This window comes from Dreissena polymorpha, chromosome 3 (assembly GCF_020536995.1).
Source record: "Dreissena polymorpha isolate Duluth1 chromosome 3, UMN_Dpol_1.0, whole genome shotgun sequence".
NCBI classification, from domain to species: domain Eukaryota; kingdom Metazoa; phylum Mollusca; class Bivalvia; order Myida; family Dreissenidae; genus Dreissena; species Dreissena polymorpha.
Genome location: NC_068357.1, coordinates 108,668,238 through 108,690,489, shown reverse-complemented (window position 1 = coordinate 108,690,489; position 22,252 = coordinate 108,668,238). Strand labels below are relative to the sequence as shown.

Genomic DNA, 22,252 nt, shown 5'->3' with positions numbered 1-22,252 from the left:
GGCCATAATTATGTCAAAATGCTTGATACAGTGGTCTGCTCTTGTTTATAGGTTGGTGTGATGTTGGTAAACAAGTATGCAACATGTAAAAGCAATATGTCAAAGGATATAGGAAATATTTGGGGTAGTACGCAAACTTTAACATAAATTTATCAATAATATGCATATTCTAAGTATAAAAGGGGCAATAATTATGACAAAATGCTTGATAGAGTTGTCTGCTCTTGTTTATAGGTTGGGTTCATGTTGGTAAACAAAGATGCAAAATATGAAAGCAATATGTCAAGGGACAATGAAAATAATTGGGGTAGTACGAAAACTTTAACATTTGCACGCTAACGGAAACGGCACGGAAACGCCGACGCCGGGGTGAGTAGGATAGCTCCACTATATATATTTCATATATAATAGTCGAGCTAAAATAGTCGAGCTAAAAAGTAACCCTTACGATCCTCAAACACTCTTAAGAACTGAAAGTTGAGGCTTTAACAAAAAGTTAAGGTGACAAAGTACCTTGAAGTATAAAACCCTTAAGTGGAGCTCTGCCTTACACAATCCAAACTACAGATGTAGGTAAGAAAAACATAAAACAAAAGGCAAGACAAGCATTTCTAAAATTAAAATCCCTTTATAGATTAAATACCTGCATGTTTATTTTCATTAAAGTCATTTGTTTATATTATTGAATTACATATTCATCAACAATATCAATTCGTAAACAGATTTTCTTTAAGTTATCTTATAAATAGGTGCTGATAAGCCCATTTCTATGACAAGGGCAAAGTAAAAGTTGGGCGATAGTGATGGACTGTAGGGCTTTTTTCTTCGCTGATTTTTGATAATAATCTCGATTGTAAAATTTTAAATTTTTATCCCCCAATCTTGAGTCCTGAAATTCCAATTACCTGGTTTGACTTTAAGTTGTTTGGAAATAAAGTATAGAAATAAAGTTTGAAGTTATAATATCGATTTAACCTTTATATCTAATATTTTCTTTTTTATGTAAGATTTATTAGTAATTATTAACAACTTATAAATCAAGCAATAATACTTTTTTCCCATTTTAAAGTAAATTTAAATTAAAGTTAGCTAAAATACCTAATTTCACTGGTATAGGTCATAATCCCATATTCATAACAATATCACTTCAATTGTTGATTGCAATGGCAGCTAAACACAGATTAAGTTTGACATGTATCATTAAATTAAGATTAAGATCATTAGTGCACAGCATAATGAGTAAACCCATTCCGTTCTTAAAATTACCTCTACATATAAATATGTTATACATGTATTGGCTACAATTTAGTTTCTTCAGTCAAATTAACAATTCATTAAATATAGAAATTCTTATGAAGATTCTTTTTGGTATGATTAATGGCAAATTTGAAGTCAAATACAATTTAATGAAGCAACATTTCTAAAAAGTAGCTATTGGCTAATTAAGATAATCAATGGCATAATTACTTTAGTTTTAACCATTTTTTTCACCTTGATTGCATAGAAAACCCTTATTAAGAAACTCTATTAACCCTTTCCCATTCAAAAGCAAAGTGAAAATGGCTATGTGCAAACAGCATATAACCTTAACAGACTGCAAGTTACTAGGGTTTGCTTCTCATCAGTATCTAAGGGTTAGAAATGAAGCCTATAAAACTTGAATCTAGTTTTTGACCATATATGACCCGATTTCGAACTCAAGTTTCATGAAGATCAGACAATAAATGTGACCTCTAGAGTGTTAACAAGGCAAAATGTTGACAACAGAGGACGGATGACGCATGACAGACCACAGACAAAAGGTGATCACAAAAGCTCACAATGAGCATGTTGTGCTTAGGTGAGCTAAAACTTGATAGCTTAATGTTGTCAATATTATATTAACTTAGGTTCAAGCCAAAGAGCTGCCTAGGAAAACTAACTAAATGTTGCATTTTATTTATGAATTTTTTTTTTTTTACAAACCTTCAATTAGGATTTTTTTGACAACAATTGGGAAAGTTGTAGTCTTTTCCTAATTTGGGAAAGTGCGGTTTTCAATACTTTATAAAGAAGGACAGAAATCGCTGTACTATTTGATGGCAACCACTGCATGTGTCACAGCTTGATGATATTCAAAAGCCCCTACTCTGCTTTGGGAAGAATGTTCAAGTGTTGTGACTCCACTTGTACACTTCCTGTTTAAAGATCATAGTCTGCCAATTAGACAGTCACATGCATCAAAAACATTTTCATACTTAATCATTTAACAGTCATTAGACAATGACCCATGAAGATGTTTAAAGCCTGAACGATTGCTTAAATATACAATATGTAAATATAAATTACACAGATGTTTTAAACTGAATCAATTTATTAAATATACTGTAATTGCTACATGTTTTCGGACACTCTAATTTTGCGGACATCCCCTTTTTCTGCCAAAATAATGATTGTGTGTTACTCTACATTTTTGGACATACAGGTTTTTGTCCATAAATAATGACACACAATTTTCGACAGCATATTTTACAGCACTTACTACCAGATTTCTGCCATGTTTTGTTTGTCTAGTGTATCCTAGATCATGCGTTTTTATGACCGGATTAAGGTAATAATAATAATAATATATAATAGTTTGTTGTAACATCATGGTGTTTTTTAGGTTGCTTGCAAAAGAAAACGTCAATAGGCTGCCATTCAGCTAAATTTAATGTTTTTTAAGTTTATTCATCGCTTTCCTTAATTGGTAACAAACAACGTTTAGTGACCCGCGCGGAATCTCTGCTCAGAACTGCGATTATGTTTATGCATAAAAAGACAGCATATAGACTCCCAGAGCCAGAAAAATAATCAAAGGCCCTGGCCGTCTGGGAGTACGTTTAATTAGATATATGAACTAGAGAAGGACCTAAAAATTGATATGGGAATTAATCATGACCGTATCAAAGTGCCTCACTTTGGCTAACTGTTGCTTTATACATCTACATCTACGGTATACTCCTGAACAATCTATCACGATTATAATTGGAAGGGGCATTGTCAGGGAAACCAGTGTTAGTCAGTTAAAAAGTGCATTTAAAAGAGAAAGTATTTAAGATATATACAGCAAAGTAAGAATATTTAGATGTGCAGGGTTAGGTTAAAAATAAAAACAGGGTCTACAACTTAGAATTTAACCTCCCCAGGTCTCGCTTTGAAGGAATCGAGATAGCGGCTTGATTTGACCAGGTATGGGAGACCGTTCCAATACCTTATGGTGCGCGGAAAGAAGGAATTCATGTGATACTGGGTGCGTGATTGGGGGATTAGGAAGTTTAGGTTTCTTGTAGGGGTAAGGTGACAGTGGTCCATGTTGACTAGCTGGTGGTGAGTTTTGTACAGCGTTATGAGGGAGTTGGTCATGCGGCGGTTGGCAAGGGTGTTCCATTGAAGGGTCTGTAACATATGGGTGACATTACTGGTGTATACATAATCATTTATGACATACCAGGCTGCTGCTCGTTGGACCCCTTCTAATTTATCAGCCAAGTGTTTTTGCCAGGGATGCCACACAACTGAACAATATTCAAGTTGTGGGCGTACGTTTGTGGTATAGGCAGCTTCTTTAACCTTAATGTTCTTGGTCCTCACGTTTCTCTTTATGAAATGGAGGGAGTTTTTGGCCTTATTAATATGTTTTGACCAGTTTAAATCCTTAGTTAAGGTTACCCCAAGATATTTGGCATTAACAGTTGATTTTAATTCAGTATTATGGAGGGTGTAGGGGAATATGATGGGGTTTCTTTTTCTAGTAATGCGTAAGACCTCACACTTATCTGGATTAAATTCCATTGCCTAATCTATCTCCCATTGTTCTAGTTGGTAGAGGTCATTTTGAAGTTGTTCTGAATCGGACTGGGACTTGATTGTCAGGTAGATTACAGTGTCGTCAGCTAATAACCTAGCTTTACTTTTAATGCTGTCAGGGAGGACGTTGATATATGTCAGGAAGAGGCAGGGACCTATGACTGAGCCTTAAGGGACTTCAGACATAACTGGGAGTGCATCCGAGATATGACACTCAACCGCAACTCTGTGTGCAGTTACTGAGAAGGATCTAATCAAGGACGTGACCTCTAAGTTCACCCCAAGCTTGTATAATTTGTGGATAAGCTTGTTGTGATCGACCTTATCGAACGCTTTGGAGAAATCCATTACAATTACATCAGTTTGTTGACCATTTTCCAGAGAGTCAAATAGTTCTTGGGAGAAGCTTATCAGCTGTGTCTCGCAGCTATGTTTTGACTTAAATCCATGTTGGAAAGGGGAAAGGAGCTGGTGCTTATCAAAGTGGGACATTAAGTTTGAGACAATTATGTGTTCCATCAGTTTAGAGACAATACAATTTAAGTGATACGGGTCTGAAATTGCTGGGTTTTGACCTTGATCCATTTATATTTCTCAACAACAAATTACCATCGTCATGCTGCGGCAATTACGAATTATATCGATAAATAACTTTAAAATCTAAGATTGACTTTTGTTGCGGCTTTTGTTGTGATGTTTAGCCTAGTGGTTGTTGTTGTCACGACTCTAATTGAAGAGTATCCGAAATGGCAACCGGAATCGGTCTCGGTTTGTGCTTTGCGGCTGGGATAATTCTGCGACTTTCCTTGTTCCGAACAAACTTGCCTGATTGGTTCGCAGAAAGAGTAGAAATATCTAACGCGCTTACATCATGGCAGAAAAGTAAGCCCTTTCATTATGTCACTTTTTTCATTATGTCCCATGTTTCCGCGATATTGTTTTTTGTATGTTTAAGACTAGAGTAGAGTTACTATGTTACCAGAATCCCTCGTGGCTCAATTTTATTTTAGCTTGCTTACATTAAAAAAGAATTTATTCAGTGCATTCCACAGGATTTTTTTCAGACATCCTGGGGCCATTAAGGGGGGGGGGGGGTGTATGGAAGGGATGCACCCTCCATACATTAATTTTTAGAGTGAACTGACGTTATTTGGTGTGTTATGACTCTTCAAGACAAAACAGCAATAAAGTCATTATTAAGGCCATGTTTATAAATTGTTTTAACCCTTTCCTGCATGGAAACGCATAAACCCGTCTCCATACATGCCATAAATTTTCAGACCAATTCCGGCACATTGAGCTCAATGTTCCAGGATATATATGATTTTCCTGGACATGTATACATATAGCGAAATATATAGACATATATGCATTTTGGTACGCATTTTGCTCACATCGTAGATTGAGTACATTACTAATAAATATGTTGTATTAGCATCTAACACCATTTTATGCATCTTTGATTATCACAGGGCGGCATTTCATTAATCTTTTCAAAGTGTATTATCTTGATTGTTAATTCGATCTTTATTTTCCATGTTTGCCAAGCCACAATTTATTTTCTTAAAAGTCCGCCATCTTGTTGAAATGATGTATGCGGCAGGTGAGCCTCGCAACGTAAAATAATATATCCGCCTAAAAGGCGATTCGCATTTTGTTTAATTTGTATATGTTACAGTAATTGTTTCAATAATTAATTATCTTAAAGACGATAAAGATACACATTGTTTGTGTGTTGTTTTTTAATTTAATCTCGCGTAAAAATAAATGTTTTAATATAACTGAATTATGCATGACATGCACAGTCATGCACAATTTCCACGAGGACAACATTGATGTTTTCATCAAAAGTCTCCGAAGTAACTGTCCATGATTTATAGTGGAGGAAAATGGTGGAGGAGTACACAATATGGACCAATTAGTGTGCTTGATATAACAAAGCCACTAAAACTATAGATTGATATTGACACTGGGTTGTGAATTAGTCATGCGTGAATAACACGCATAACTAATTCACAACCGCACGAATCTTAAGATTTGTGAACAACTCCTTTGCCCTTACGCAGAGGGAAATTATAACGTAGTATATTAAAGCCAATTAACAACCACATTAAACAATGCTGCCTTTTCGGTTCGACTGCAAACGTGAGACAATCGATATGATAACAGGACCCCTGTTAATTGATCAATTTTGACACCTATTTGAGTAGGCATTGCCATGGAGACTCTCCAGATTAGTGGGAACACAGATTTGAGGTGCAGTTAAGCCTAAGATGAGGTACATGTATGTATGGATTTTGTAAAATCCTGGACATTTGACAGATTTCCGGGACCTCGGGACACGTTCTTCAATTCCCGGACAATGTGGGACGTATGGCATGTATGCTGTCTCAATCGATTCCTTCATACATCCATATAAACCATACTTTCAATTTATTACTTCATACTTACTACTTTTCCCGTTGCTACTCAATACCCGATAATCCCTTATATTCCAGTTTAAAAGCAAATTCTGGTAAATATTTATAATAAAAGTGCTCAAGAGTTTCAAGGAACACAAACATTTGCCATTTTTCTTTAGTATCAAATAAATTTTGGCGTGATGTTCCCGTTTTGATACAACACAAAATACACCCACACTTTCCATGTGACATTTTACTTGTCTGCATAATTTTCGCGCGCTTTTTATTGAGACAAAGGATTGAGCACTGTTTATTTAACGCCAGAATTTGTTAATGTCGCGTTAGCATTAAAATTCGGAATAGTGTTTTGGATTACAAATTTAATAATCCTCATTTGAGAAATATTTACAGTTGTGGGTAATTAATTCAACAATAATTTGTTAAAGCGCATTACGAGTCGAATACATTTTTGACCATATTATGCATGAAATGCACAATATCCACAGGCATAACACCTGGTTTCAATCATCAGTCTTTTTAGTCCTGGTAAGTGGCCGAGACTCATCTTACTGCAGGTATGACTGCCTACGAGTGTTGTCGCTCATTCAAAGCATGCGCTCTCATTGGCCAATATTGATTTTCCATTATAACGATGATCAGCCTTTAGGTGGGTAAAGAGATGCAAAACGTAATTGACAGAGGATCATAAATCGCTCTCACAATTTTCGGCGAAGTCAATATCGCTTTGATTTTAAGAATGCCTATTTGCAGTTAATCAAAAATACACACTGATCAGAAAATTTCAAGCGCCCACAAACTCTGATTTCGATTTTCAAGCGCCCCGGCGGGGGACTGTTAAATGGCCTGTGGAAAGCACTGGTATTAACTAACTTAGGCAGTGGTTGATATGGTCACTATTTTCGGAATGCCGCCTGTCACTTGTCAATATGTTTGCAGATATGCTTTCCTAGATGTTTTCAAGATAATTGGCAGATTTTTTTTGAAGAAGGCATTCTTTGTGTGTTCCGTTTGTCTAAAACACTTTGTGACTTAATACAAAGCTGAGTTGTAAATAGTGAATCATGTGAGCAAGCTTAGGATATATCATATGGTTTGAATTCTATGTAATTCTTTTTAATCAAATGGCATTTGAAGTTTCCCTATGTAATTAACAATAGCAAAATCGGTACTGATATCAGTTTGCCAAGAGGAGTACTTGTACAGCTTTTTGACAAGTAGAGTCCTTACAAAATCAAATGGGGTCTTAGATATCCTGCGACTGACCAATCCTATACAGGTGTGCTGCTTCATTGTTTATGTGCAATACGTTCCCTTCAAATTGAGTAGCAAATGTTATGTTTGAAATGGATCAATCTCTAGGATAAAGTATGTATGATAATAATTTGTATTTTCAATTATGAGGATTCAATGGCATGGTGTCTTCATTATGATCAGCAGGTTTCTGGTTTGATCTTTACTGTGGGAGAATTCTAAAGAACTTCTCTCAAGACATCAATAATAAATTATTTATTGTTCTTCCAAGGAAACAGATTTGAGAATGTCTCGATTAAAAAAAGCAAGCGAGCTAAATGAAAATGTTTTTAATGAACGTGTTTGTGTCTCATCTGTATTTGAAATTGTGACTTTGCTTCTACATCGCTCCTTGTGCATTGATAGCCACTCCATGACATGTAACTCGGTAAAGTGAATGCAATATGTCAACTTTTATTTCCGATATGGTTTCAGAAGTTTATTATTGGGGACTGTCGGGTAACTGCAATTTTCTCTCTGTGTTTATTTTCAGCTCTGGACGGGATTGCACTTCAGGACAATGATATCTCTCCGTACAGGGGCGATTTGTTTCATGAGGTATGAGATCATAACACTGATAGCTGCTGAATATAAAGTGTGTATATAATAGAAAACTAGAAGTGAATAGAGTGCAGAGAGGACTCGTTTGTTTAAATTAAAAAAAGGGAAGAATTTCTGTGATGCCAATATTCTATAAGGTCTGCTCACAGCTTTTCTCTATACATTCTTATTCTGGTTGATATATAGCTGTTCTTGTGGTTGATATATAGCTGTTCTTGAGGAAAGTATAGATTTTATATTTCTATAAATTATCTTGCTACTATATTGCTCCCTGCATTGTGCAGACTTTCAATTGCAGGAACGGGTAATAGGTGAAGTGAATACAATTTGTTGACCATCATAGTATTTTATATATATTGTCCAGCTGGCCTGCTCATTTGGTTGATCGCTTTACAAGAGATCTAAGGATCACATGCTCGATCCTCTACCACTCCACATAACTTGTGTGGTGATCACAGGGATCTTTAAGAAAAATCCTCTACATACTTTAAAAGTATACTTATAGTATTCAGAATATTTTTCTTAAAGGTCCCTGTGATGGTGATTGATCATGAAATTATTTCTATGGAAATTCATCCCCTACGTCTGATTCAAGTAGAGAATAAGGATTTTTACTTAGTAATGGTTAATCATCTTACCAGAGAAAATTGTAGGTGGGTTAACTGGCCACTGTAAAATGACTGTTGAAGAAAGGAAAAAAAACTGATTAAAACAAACAAACATTTTCAGGTACTTAAATAAGTCTTATAGTGTACAATTGTATATGTGTTTTGTTCACAGGTACTGAAGACTTTTTTATTCTTATTGCAGACCCCAATTATGTTGCGTGTGTTCAGTTTTGTCTCAAAAGTTCTATCTTCAAAAATGCACTACTTTTTTGTGGTAAGTGATATCATTATTTACAGACTGCTTGCTCAAAACTTTTAAATCCTAAACTATTTCCTTTATTAGAGCCTATTAATTCAGATGAATCTAATCTTATGTGTTTAAAATTATAGTAAATTAAAAGGCCTTTATATCAACAAATTGTATTATTATTTTATGAATGGCATTTCCTAGCTTAAAATTCCTAGATTATTCCATGTTTTAGTGCCCTGGTAATTCAGATAAATCTAATCTTATGTTTAAAAATTATAATAAACAAAATGGTTTTATCAAGTATGCATTGAGTGTTTCATGTTCCAGTGCTGTCTTTTTCAATTTGGTTCAAGTCAAAGGTCATATATAGTATTTGTATTTCTGTTTCAGTTTATTGACATTCTCAGTGGTCTTGTACTGGCTAGTATGGGCAAGGAATTCAGCAGATATTTGGTAACGTTATTTTTTCCTTTTTGGGCTCATATTTTCAGATTTATCCAAACATCTAATTTTCCTCTTAATGAGTCCGTTTCGTTTTATATTACATGGCACAAAGCATTTGAATTGTCTTAACTTAGTTATTCATATTTTGATGCCCCAAAACAATGGCATATAGTAGTCCTATGGTCCATCCTTTGCATGTATCCAGATTTTGTGTCTGCTCTGGAACTTTTGCATTTATGAGAGGATTTTAATATAGTTTTGTATTATTATTCCCCCTGATCAGACTATGCTTTGGGTACACCTCACATTTTTATGTCCCCCACTATAGTAGTGGGGGACTTATTGTTTTTGCCCTGTCTGTTGGTCTGTTGGTTGGTTGGTCTGTTGGGTTGCGCCAACTTTAACATTTTGCAATAACTTTTGCTATATTGAAGATAGCAACTTCATATTTGGCATGCATGTGTATCTCATGAAGCTGCACATTTTGAGTGGTAAAAGGTCAAGGTCAAGGTCATCCTTCGAGGTAAAAGGTCAAATATATATGTCAAAATCGCTAATTTTATTGTATACTTTTGCAATATTGAAGATAGCTACTTGATATTTGGCATGCATTTGTATCTTATAGAGCTGCACATGTTGAGTGGTGAAAGGCCAAGGTCATCCTTCAAGGTCAGGGGTCAAATATATGTGGCCCAAATCGCTTATTTTATGAATACTTTTGCAATATTGAAGATAGCTACTTGATATTTGGCATGCATGTGTATCTCATGGAGCTGCACATTTTGAGTGGTGAAAGGTCAAGGTCATCCTTCAAGGTCAGAGGTCAAATATGTGTGGCCCAAATCGCTTATTTTATGAATACTTCTGCAATATTGAAGATATCAACTTGATATTTTGCATGCATGTGTATCTTATGGAGCTGCACATTTTGAGTGGTGAAAGGTCAAGGTCAAGGTCATCCTTCATGGTCAAATATATTTTATAAATAATAATGATCCCCTTATGGTAATTTTTATAAAGTAACTGTGTTTTGAAATAACCATGCAGTTTTCCTGCAGTTTTGTTGGTGATATGTTTTAAAATATAAGTTTTTTTATGAGTTTGGTGACTTTTTATGTTGTTTTTGCCCTGTCTATTGGTTTGTTGGTTCGGTTGTTTGCGTCAAACTTTAACATTTACCATAACCTTTGCAATATTGAAGATAGCAACTTGATATTTGGCACGCTTGTGTGTATCTCATGGAGCTGCACATTTTGAGTGGTGAAAGGTCAAGGTCATCCTTCAAGGTCAAATATATGGGGGACATAGTGTTTCACAAACACATCTTGTTCTTGATGAAAGATCATGCAAGCTGAGCTTCCCCTGGCTAAAAAATTTCTTTAGCCAAATTCATCTTGCTATGGCAAAATTCTTCTATTCCTGGCTATTTTATAAGTTTTAATAAAGAAAAAATTGTAGCTAAATAGAATTTTCTTTAGCCAAAAGGTCAATTTGTAGCCATTGGCTAATTTGGCCAAGCCCAAGGTCACAATTCAATTTCAATAAATCTGAAGTGTATCTTATTATTTGTTTATTCCCCATGACCAGACAATTTGTTGCATACCACTGCCATGCTCTGCTGTGAAAGGTCAATTTCATAATAAAAGGCAATATGTCATTATTTGTAATTTCCTTATTATGTAGCTTTTAATGCAAAAGAGAATATTTTTAATATTTCTGATTATTTTTCCCATGATGACCATAGAAGGATATCTGATGTACACTGTTTTGCTCCTAGGTAAAAAGTTAAGTCACGAGTGAAGGTCAAAGGTCATAGATGTTCGTTCATTTTGATAAATGTTTGTACAGCGACTTGTTCAGTTATTATATATGTACCGTTACTTCCCCCCTGAATAGCATACCGGTATTCTTCTGTGTTTTACATGTATTTTCATCCTGTTGTTAGGCCTGGTTTTATCTTCTTTCCATAGCCTATCAATCAGTCTTTGTATGTTCTTATAAATGCTATTAATTTCTTATTTTTCATGGCTTTATTAATAAAACTTGGTACTGTTTATTACCACTTTCTTGTATTTATTTTATGAATTTATATTGCACTCTCTGAACAAATATTTAGGAAGCAATTTATTGCATTATTGTATAGGATATGTAATAAGAAATACATAAATTTCCCACTTGAATGTAGTGTTAAACGCAATTTATTTTGATTATAAAGGAGCATTTAAAAACTGAAATTGTTTGATTTTCTTCAGTTACAGAAACAGGTCAACAATGTGAAGAATTATGCGGTGGGTGTGGAGAAAATTATTCTGCGTAAGGATCATGTTGACTTGATCCCCTTGGCAATTGTGGCAACGTAGGTGGCCCTCTCATGTTGTACATTAAACTCTTTTCCCGCTGAGAAGCAAAGTGAAAATGGCTATGTGCAAACAGCATTAAACTTGCATATACTGGTAGCCATTTTCACTTTGCTTCTGAACTGGAAAGGGTTCATCTGTGCATGAACCATTTTTCTTCTATTTAAATTTTAAGCTTAAAACAAATGGACACTTTGTACAGGCAAACAAATGTTAATTTTGTACCAGAAAAAAGTATATTTGGTTCTGGAAACTTTCATTTGGTACCATAAAACAATATAAATTTGGTATATGAACACTTATTTATTTTTGTTATCAAAAATAATACAATTCTGAATCAAGTGTACACTGTTTCAATTCATTGTTTTAAAAAAATTCTGAAAATATTAATTTATCCAACAAGTTTAAAAAATATGAATGCCAAAAAAATATATAATTGAAAAAATCTAAGATTAAATGTTGTTTAAGCGCGTTTTGTTTTGTTGTTGCATGCCATCTTTACATTATTTTTGGCAGATAAAATGAACATCGCTATTTTTCCCAAAATGTGTATATTGATGCAATTGCCATAGTAGTGGCATTCACAAATATAAATACCAGATCAACAGAACAGTGATATAAATCAATCAAGATATATTAAAATGCTTTTATTATCATTATTATTCTCATAAAAACCTTGAAAATTGAGTTTATCTGAGCTGCTGTCCTCTGGCTTTTTTTGTCTCCTAGGCAACGTTCTCAACTGTAGTTGTCGTTCTTTTTTATTCATACATGTATGATGTCATTGCATTTGTCTGATCTCTTTACTATCATTTAATTGCTCAAACTATATTTTAGGAATGTGCATATTCCTAATATATAGTCTGCAGACAAATTAAAATGGAATTTGTAGTGCAATATGTTAGTTTTTGTGTTTATTCATTCATTTTATCTTCTGTTTCAATGTATTTGTATTTATAAATTATATTGTTTGTCAATAAAGGTTGCGAACAAAATTCTAACGCTTATTTGCCTTCATCATGAAAGTGGTTCCTTCCCATCATGCACTGGGCAGAATCAGACAAGGCGAAAAGCAATACCTATGTACACATAAGTGTTGTTCCTTTCAAGCATTTTCTCAACCCCCGCTGTGTAACTATGGACACAATGTTGTAGTTGTTATTTCTTTTAGGCATTTTCTCAACCCCTACAGTGTAGCAGTGTGCCTGGGGAAATCCACCGCAGTTATAAACAACTTTTTTATATTCCTGACATTCATGTTCATGTTGAAAGGTTAGTACATTTCATATATTCATGTTAAATGTCATTGATTTTCTTTTTCAAATTTATGTTTATATACATGTTAAAATGTTATTATCATAAGCTGCAAAGCCACAAGGTTTTTACATTTAATTTATATCAATGTCATTACTGTTGATTTTCTTTTGCAAATTTCAGTTTATTTCCATGTTAAAGTGTAACTGTCATAAGCTTCAAAACCAAAAAGAAAAAAAACACATGACCAATGAAAAACACCATCTTACACTGAAATCAACAATTTTTTCAAGACTCTAAACTTGATAGTATCAAGTTTTTAGTCCATAACTAGCTCAGCTGTTTTCGGAGTGGTATTGTCATAGCCAGCTCGTCGTATCGTGCTGTCTCGTCCGCCGTCCGGGTCGTGCTAAAACCTTAACAATTTGTTAAGGTTTTGAACATTGGCTCTAAAATCAAAAATCAAAGTGCTTCCACCTACAACTTTGTAGCTGCACCTTGATGAGTTCTACATGCCACACCCTTTTTTTGGTCACTAGGTCAAATGTCAAGGTCACTGTACTCTAAAAAAAATAAAAAAATATTCTGACAAGCTTTCATTTATTTAAAACTGCTCCCGCAGCCAAGCGTTGGCACCCGTTATGCGATGCTCTAGTTTAAAGAAGTACCCAGTATGTGAGATTTGCATGTGCGTCATTAGAAATTGTTAATTTGAAATCAGAATTATGGCCTCATTATTATGCCCTTAGAAGAAGAAGGGGTATATTGTTTTGCTGGCTGTCTGTCGGTAGACCAGCATAAATGTCGGTAGACCAGTTTGTTTCCGATCAATAACTCGTCAACAAATTGACAGATTGGCTTGATACTTCACATGTGCATCAGCCTTGGACAGTAGATGACCCCTGTTGAAATTGGGGTCACTAGGTCAAAGGTCAAGGTCACTATCACACTAATTGTGAAAATTGTTTTCGATCAATGACTCGTCGACGAATTGACAGATTGTCTTGATAATTCACATGTGCATTGGCCTTGGACGATAGATGATTCCTATTGAAATTGGGGTCACTAGGTCAAAGGTCAAGGTCACTATCACACTTAGTGTGAAAATCGTTTTAGATCAATACCTCGCTCGTCAACAAATTGACCGATTGGCTTGATACTTAACATGTGCATTGGCCTTTGACAGTAGATGACCCCTATTGAAATTGGGGTCACAAGGTCAAAGGTCAAGGTCACTATCAGGCTAAGTTTGAAAATCTTTTCCGAACAACAACTTGTAAACCAATTGACTGATTGGCTTGATACTTCACATGTGTATTGGCTTTGGACAGTAAATTACCCCTATTGACATTGGGTCACTAGGGCAAAGGTCACTGTTACACATTAACTGATTCACCGATTGGCTTAATTCTTCCCATGTGCATTGGCCTTGGACAGTAGATGACCCCTATTGAAATTGTGGTCACTTGGTTAAAGGTCAAAGTCACTGTAACACACTTAGTTTGAAATCATTTCTGATCAATAACTCGTCAACAGATTCACCAGTTGGCTTGATACTTCTCATGTGAATTGGCGTTTGACAGTAGATGACCACTATTGAAATTGGTTTCAATAGGTCAAAGGTCATGGTCACTGGCACAATTTATAAGTGGTTAAAGCGTTTCTGATCAATAACTCGTCAACAAATCGACCAATCGGCTTGATACTTCCCATGCGAATTGGCGTTGGACAGTAGATGACCCCTATTGAAATCACGGTCACTAGGTCAAAGGTCAAGGTCACTGTCACAATGAGTGTGAAAATTGTTTCAAATCAATAAGTCATCAACAAATTGACCAATTGGCTTGATACATCACATGCGCATTGGCCTTGGACAGTATGACCCCTATTGAAATTGGGATCACCAGTTCAAAGCCTGTTTAGGGGGCATAATAATATCTCTGATTGCAGGACACTTATTATATGTTTTTAGTTGTCAAGTACCGGTACTGCTGTTCTTGGAAAATAGTGCTTTAGTTTTTCTAATGCTTTCAGAAAATAATCTTTTCAATTTCATTATTTGTTTTTAACCATTTTACAGACTGAATTTTACTGATGATTATTTTAAGGCTTTTTACTCCAAATGTATAAAATTTTCTTTCACAGGTAACCTGTTGATGTGTATGGGTACAATCGCTATGGCAACCTACCAGTCCTTGTATCCAGTCATGTTACTGGTACCCGCTGCGATATATTTTCAACATGTGAGTATAGGATTACTTTTACTTGTGTATTTAACCCTTTTGCGGCTCAGGAGCAAATTGAAAACAAAACTGCTATATACAACCAGTATAAAACTAGAAAAACCAGCCATAAACTCGCAGTCTTTTCAAGTTTTATGCTTTTTGCTGCTCATCAGTATCTTAGAGTTTGAAATGAAACCTTTAAATTTGAATCTAGTTAAAAAGGTCATAAATTTGGTTTTATTTTCGAAATACCTCAAACGCGTCAAAATGTTATTTGAGTGCAAGGCGTTATACCAATCATTAACTTTGAATGTCATATAATTTAACTGTTCACTGTCCTGCATATATTGATTATTTCAGGTCTCATTTATTTTGTAAAGTGAAGTAGGAATGTTTGTTTCTAAAATTTGAAAACAATCATTGGTACCAGTATTTATTTGTATATTCACTTCTTTTGCGTGCTAAGTTGAAAATGATTATATGTACAGATGAGTGGTCAGACCAAGAAGACAGAGTCATCTCAGTTTATAACCGGGTGTGGTGTAACCTCTATGGTTGGTGTCGGCATGACCTTGGGCCTCTACCTGATCTCCTACTTTCTGGAAGGTTCCATGAGATTCCTTGGGGCAACGACTGGTTTCATGTGAGCTAGATTAGTTTAACACTGTGTATTATTCCCCTCTCCTTGATGTACCATTTTTTCTGATATGCCTCTCTCTCTCTCAGATTTACCTTTCTCCTTTATACCCACCTTTCCTCAATATATCCCTGCCTGGAAGAGGGTGTATTGAAGGTGTTTTTTTTATTGGTTTGTCAGTCTGTAAGTGTGTCGGTATGAAACATTTTATGTGTGTCACAAACTAGTAACTCCAGTGTAATTTGGGCTTGAACATGTCTGACAAAGCTGCATGAGGGTTTAACTCCTGTCAGTGACAAAGCTTTAGTTCAAGATGGGTTGCTTAAATTTAACTCAAGAGTTTTGTTTAAGCAATCGTTCCCTTGCTTTTGTTTGGACGATAGCCACAATTTACACATCGATCCACTATTCTCAGAACAGTCATTCAAAACAGCATTCTACCAAATAATAGTTTCTGAAATATAGGGTCAGCATGATTTTTATATTACAAGAAAATGTGCAAAGCTTTAATTAGGAAACTTCTTTTTTTTCTCATAGGCTAGAAATGGTTTATTTTAAGTTTGTGAGTGTTTCATAAGTCAAAAAAATGTTTTTGAAATTTTACAAGTTTTTTATCATTAAAAACATATTATAATGTTTTCATTTATTACAGCCTTGGTGTACCAGACTTGACACCAAACCTTGGGGTATTCTGGTACTTCTTCACGGAGATGTTTGAGCATTTCCGACCATTCTTCATCTGTGTGTTCCAGATCAACGCTTTCCTTTACACAGTACCATTGGCGGTTAAACTCAGGTTTGACATTTTTTTGATATTGTATTATATTTTTATCTGACTCGTGTCAGAAAGACTTACACTGCTCGGCAAACTTCATAGGGAATTTTTTAACTCGTCAGATAAATTTAAGCACACAATCTCGCAAACTTAGTATTCTCTATTTTATATGTTACTTCTTGCTGATTTTAAAAACCTTGTTCACAAAGAAAAACAAATTAAAGTAAAATAAGTCTTCATGTTTTTTATTTACACCCTGGCAACAGCTTGAATCATTCTCCTATCATAATTATCAAGCAAAATTGTATGCCTTATGTATATGATGTATATGATGAAAAATTACTACAACAAATTACACTATTTCACTAGCATTGAGCTGCCCAGCAAGTAGTTTGTTAAAAAAAAATGTACAAGAAGGTTTGTAAAGACTCATCTTGTTCTTTTCCAGGGATCACCCAGTGTTCTTGGCCTATGTGTTGGTCACCTTGATGTCCATATTCAAGTCATGTCCATTATTCTTTTCCAGGGATCACCCAGTGTTCTTGGCCTATGTGTTAGTCACCTTGATGTCCATATTCAAGTCCTGTCCATTATTCTTTTCCAGGGATCACCCAGTGATCTTGGTCTATTTGTTGGTCACCTTGATGTCCATATTCAAGTCCTGTCCATTATTCTTTTCCAGGGATCACCCAGTGTTCTTGGTCTATGTGTTGGTCACCTTGATGTCCATATTCAAGTCCTGTCCATTATTCTTTTCCAGGGATCATCCAGTGTTCTTGACCTACGTGTTGGTCTACTTGATGTCCATATTCAAGTCCTGTCCATTATTCTTTTCCAGGGATCACCCAGTGTTCTTGGCCTATGTGTTGGTCACCTTGATGTCACTATTCAAGTCCTGTCCATTATTCTTTTCCACGGATCATCCAGTGTTCTTGGCCTATGTGTTGGTCACCTTGATGTCCATACTCAAGTCCTGTCCATTATTCTTTTCCAGGGATCACCCAGTGTTCTTGGCCTACGTGTTGGTCTACTTGATGTCCATATTCAAGTCCTGTCCATTATTCTTTTCCAGGGATCACCCAGTGTTCTTGGCCTATGTGTTGGTCACCTTTATGTCAATATTCAAGTCCTGTCCATTATTCTTTTCCAGGGATCACCCAGTGTTCTTGACCTACGTGTTGGTCACCTTGATGTCCATACTCAAGTCATGTCCATTATTCTTTTCCAGGGATCACCCAGTGTTCTTGGCCTATGTGTTGGTCACCTTGATGTCCATATTCAAGTCATGTCCATTATTCTTTTCCAGGGATCACCCAGTGTTCTTGGCCTATATGTTGGTCACCTTGATGTCCATATTCAAGTCATGTCCATTATTCTTTTCCAGGGATCACCCAGTGTTCTTGGCCTATGTGTTGGTCACCTTGATGTCAATATTGAAGCCCTGTCCATTATTCTTTTCCAGGGATCAACCAGTGTTCTTGGCCTATGTGTTGGTGACCTTCATGTCCATATTCAAGCCCTGTCCATTATTCTTTTCCAGGGATCACCCAGTGTTCCTGGCCTATGTGTTGGTCACCTTGATGTCCATATTCAAGTCCTGTCCATTATTCTTTTCCAGGGATCACCCAGTGTTCTTGGCCTATGTGTTGGTCACCTTGATGTCCATATTCAAATCGTATCCAAGCTACGCAGATGTTGCTGTCTTCATCACATTGCTGCCCATGTGGAAACATGTGTTTTCATGTATGAGATTACCTGATTTCTATCTTTGTTTTTAGTCTACCAACTCATTCTAATAAAATTATGCAAAGCGATTCTCTTCACGCATGATAAGGAAAATGTATAGCTTTATATTGATATTAATATTCAAATAGTTTATATTTTCTTTACCATGTCTTATTTTGAACATCCAACATTAAAAGAAATCAAACAAGTTCACATATTTAAGACTTAGCAGCATGTTGGTGTTTGGGGAATATTTGTTTACAAATCATGTTGTATCACAAGTATCAATTATTACCCATATTTCTTTGAAACAATGGTGAATACTTGTGTATGGCTCACAAGTCCCTTGCCCTTAATTTTCCATAAAATTGTTGTTATAACCTCTTGCGTGTGTTCTCTTTTTCAACAAAAAATAGATATGCGCAACACGTTTGTGGTCACAAACATGTTTCTAGTCTGCATGGTGATGTCTCCAATCCTGTGGCATTTGTGGATATATGCAGGTAGCGCCAATGCTAACTTCTACTTTGCAATAGCCCTCACATTCTCAACTGCTCAGGTGAGTATCTGATCATTTAAACCTCACTTAACCCCTTTCCCTCTCAGAAGCTAAGTGAAAATGGCTATGTGCAAACTGCATAAAACAAGAACAGCCTGTGAGTAGCTCGCAGTCTGTTCAGGTTTTGTGCTGTTTGCTGCTCATCAGTATCTACGGGTTGGAAATGAACCCTTTAAAACTTGAATCAAGTAAGAATGGTCTTTATTTAATTGTAACTTTTTAAGGGACTACAAATGTGTCAAAATACGTATCTAAGTGGTAATGGGTAAAGACAATATGTTTATCCTCTCAAAGTAGAAAGGGGTCATAAACTGGATGCCTGTCAACATAAAATTCTGTGATGAATTAAATGATATTACCTATATTTTTTAATGATCAACATTCAAATGTGCATGCATTAAAAAAATGTATAATGAAGATGAAGATCCTTTTTTTAAAGAATTTTAAACTGCATTGATTCCATATTTATGATGTTGTTTCAAATTCAAACAAAAGATTATACTCCAGTCCAAATACCATTCATTTATATATATAATGCACATACTTTCTTTCAGATGAACACAAAGCAAAGCATTTTGTTTCACAGTCTGAGACCCAGTCTGAATTTCTCGCTCATCAATGAAAATGATCACTTAACCCTTTGCATGCTGGGAAATTTGTCGTCTGCTAAAATGTCTTCTGCTGAATTTCTAAAATTAGCATTTTCTTTCATTTTTTTCAAAGAATACTATCAGAATAGCAAACAGTTTGGATCCTGATGAGACGCCACGTTCTGTGGCATCTCATCTGGATCCAAACTGTTTGCAAAGGCCTTCAAAATTCGGTTCCAGCACTTAAAGGGTTAAAATTTATAATGCAGCACAATGTTGGTTTTAAATGTGTAATATGTCTTTAAATCATTATAATGTTAAACTTTAATGTTATACTTAATTTAATATCTGTGAATCGGACTTTGGAGCTTTAGAGTTATCAAGACTGTGTTTGACTTTTGTTGCAGATTTTCCTCATCGCAGATCTGATGTTTGGATATCTGCGACGAGAGTTCGATCTTCACAATGGACTCAAACATAAACTGGACAATGGCAAAGATGCCCAAATTGTCATGGAGTGACTGTAAAAACCATTCAAAACATTAATTTCCAGACTTTCTAGTATTTGTTTTCAGTGTTTTGTATACATATTTTGTATGATCTTTATTGTATGGAACTTTAATGCTTTTTTCTGTGAAAATGATCTTTTTTGTGTGGACCTGTAATGTACTTGTGTAAAAAAACAGCTTTTTGTGTTCGTGCTGTCATTGAGAACAAAACAGAAGAAGATCCGCAGAGATAGCTCAAAGTAATTTTTAACTGAAATTATAACTTTTTGTGGGCTCTACTTTTGACATTGTTTTTACATATGTGTCATTGCATCATATACAGCTTTCAAATGCAATACTGATTGTTTTGAAAGACTTATTTATATTAATTGAAATTGAATTTCGTGGATTAATCAAATCTGGCATTTTCCTTTGAACTTAAATTAGTGAATTTTTTTTAATATAATATCTGAAAGTGACTTGAGATTCGAACATTTGTAATTTTGTGGTTTAAAGGACACATGAAAATTAGTTCCAGACAAATAATAAATGTTTCGCAGTATGCTTATGATGGACCATGCATTTGATCCCATAAGGTATGATGCATGTACATTTATTACATTTGTGTGTTTCTTCAATGTGTTTTTCTTATGCCAGCACAAAATGGGAGGCCTTATGTAATTCACTTGGCAGCCCATATGTCTGTTCATCCTTAAATCTTGTAGGGACTGTATTTTCATTGAACAGGCACTTTTTATGCCCCCGAAGGAGGGCATATAGTCATCGCACTGTCAGTCTGTCTGTCCGTCCGTCCCTCTGTCTGTCCGTCACACTTTGCGTTAAGGTTTCGGAAAATGCGCATACTAAAGTAACTTTAGCTGAAACATTCATATTTGGTATGCATGTTTAATGGACAAGGCATTTCCATATGCACACACATTTTGACCCCTTTGACCTTGAACTTAGGGTCCGCGTTAAGGTTTCAAAAAATGCGTTAAGGTTTTGAAAAATGCCGATAACTTCTATCAAAGCGTTTATCGGGGGCATATGTCATCCTATGGAGACAGCTTTTGTTAAATCACTGAACGCAATAATGTTTTCCATGTAGAGATAGTGTGTCATGTGCAAATTGCTGTCAAGATCATTTTTGGAGCATACTACAGCTAGCCTGGATGTCAGATCAAAATTTATCATGCTTGTTATATGTCTGTCTTTTGATGGGTCTTGTTATGAAAACCTCCCTGGCAGAAGAATGGGATGGCAGTAAGGCAGGAAGCACATTCATAGTTCCTGCTCCCTAAGTCTTAAAGTTTGCAGCGAATCCTTACCAAAATGTTTTGATTTTGAATGCAGAAAAATCCACATTCCATAATTAACAAATTGTCCCAGGGTACTTAAAAGTTACCGTATTGCTCTTTACTTATGTACAATTCCACATTTAACTGTTCCTGCTATCTAAGTCTTACAGTTTTATAGAATCTTCAATGCAGGTTAAGTTGAATAAGCACTCAATGTTCACTAGGCACTATACTGTTATATTTTTTTATTAAGAAAATGTAAACTTTTCCTTTCCTGCTTTCTTTCTCCCACAATTGTCATTAAATCTTCACCAACCTTCCGGAAATGTTTGATGGTGTACTTTGGAGGCCGTATTTCATCGAGAATGAGTCATAAATGAGGCTTCTAGAGTGGTAACAAGTCTTTTTAAAAATTTGAACTGTGACCTAGATTTTTCTCACACGTGACCCAGATTCAGACTTCCTTGATAATGTCAGGAACATTCTATCCAAGTTTCATCAAGATTGAGTCTTAAATGTGGCTTCCAGATTTGTTGCAAGATTTTTCAAAGACTCGACCTGGTGAATTAGTTTTTTGACAGACATGACCCAGATTCAAACTGCCCTGATAGTCAAAATGAAAATTCTGACCAAGTTTTATTATGATTGGGTCATACAAAAATGTGGCTTCTAGAGTTATAAAAGAATTTGTCTAACATTTGACCTGGTTGCTAGATTTTGGACACACGTGACCCAGAAAAGAACATAAGATAAATATTTTCAATATAAACATCTGACCAAGTTTCGTCACGATAGTCATAAATGTGGCTTCTAGAGTGGCTGCAAGATTTTAGCTTTGTCTTAGTGAACTAGCAGGCGCGTAGCTGAGCGTAGGCAGTGTAGGAACGTGCCTGCACATCATTATGAAAAATCGAAAATATAAAACGCCCGAAAATGAAAA

General features: G+C 35.4%; 3 protein-coding genes across 5 annotated transcripts in view; 2 read left to right on the top strand and 1 right to left on the bottom strand.

The window, feature by feature from the left end:
• LOC127870945 (lysosome membrane protein 2-like) overlaps nt 1-4,584 on the bottom strand; it is a 48,187-nt gene extending 43,603 nt beyond the window's left edge. The window contains exon 1 of one of the 3 annotated variants that reach the window (XM_052413545.1): nt 4,438-4,584. The gene's annotated coding sequence lies outside the window, so the exon portion shown is untranslated. Of the gene's footprint in view, nt 1-1,098; nt 1,215-3,469; nt 3,489-4,437 lie in introns of those variants that run through there. The other 2 variants (XM_052413544.1, XM_052413542.1) reach the window with 2 other exon arrangements.
• LOC127870950 (E3 ubiquitin-protein ligase RNF166-like) overlaps nt 1-22,252 on the top strand; it is a 194,950-nt gene that overhangs the window by 71,957 nt on the left and 100,741 nt on the right. The window lies entirely within an intron of this gene.
• Nucleotides 4,545-21,580, top strand: LOC127870947 (phosphatidylinositol glycan anchor biosynthesis class U protein-like). The gene is made up of 12 exons (XM_052413547.1): nt 4,545-4,710; nt 8,035-8,099; nt 8,913-8,984; nt 9,351-9,413; nt 11,657-11,760; nt 12,933-13,033; nt 15,161-15,258; nt 15,729-15,883; nt 16,530-16,673; nt 18,271-18,395; nt 18,794-18,936; nt 19,934-21,580. The coding sequence occupies exons 1-12, from the start codon at nt 4,575-4,577 to the stop codon at nt 20,045-20,047; spliced, it is 1,320 nt and encodes a 439-aa protein (XP_052269507.1). The 5' UTR covers nt 4,545-4,574; the 3' UTR covers nt 20,048-21,580.

Bases quoted from the DNA above. Each gene is read 5' to 3' on its own strand.
- LOC127870947 (XM_052413547.1), top strand. From the start codon at position 4,575: ATGGCAACCGGAATCGGTCTCGGTTTGTGCTTTGCGGCTGGGATAATT. The intron at 13,034-15,160 runs GTTAGTACATTT...TTTCTTTCACAG, and splicing joins ATTCATGTTCATGTTGAAAG to GTAACCTGTTGATGTGTATG. The intron at 18,396-18,793 runs GTATGAGATTAC...AACAAAAAATAG, and splicing joins GTGGAAACATGTGTTTTCAT to ATATGCGCAACACGTTTGTG.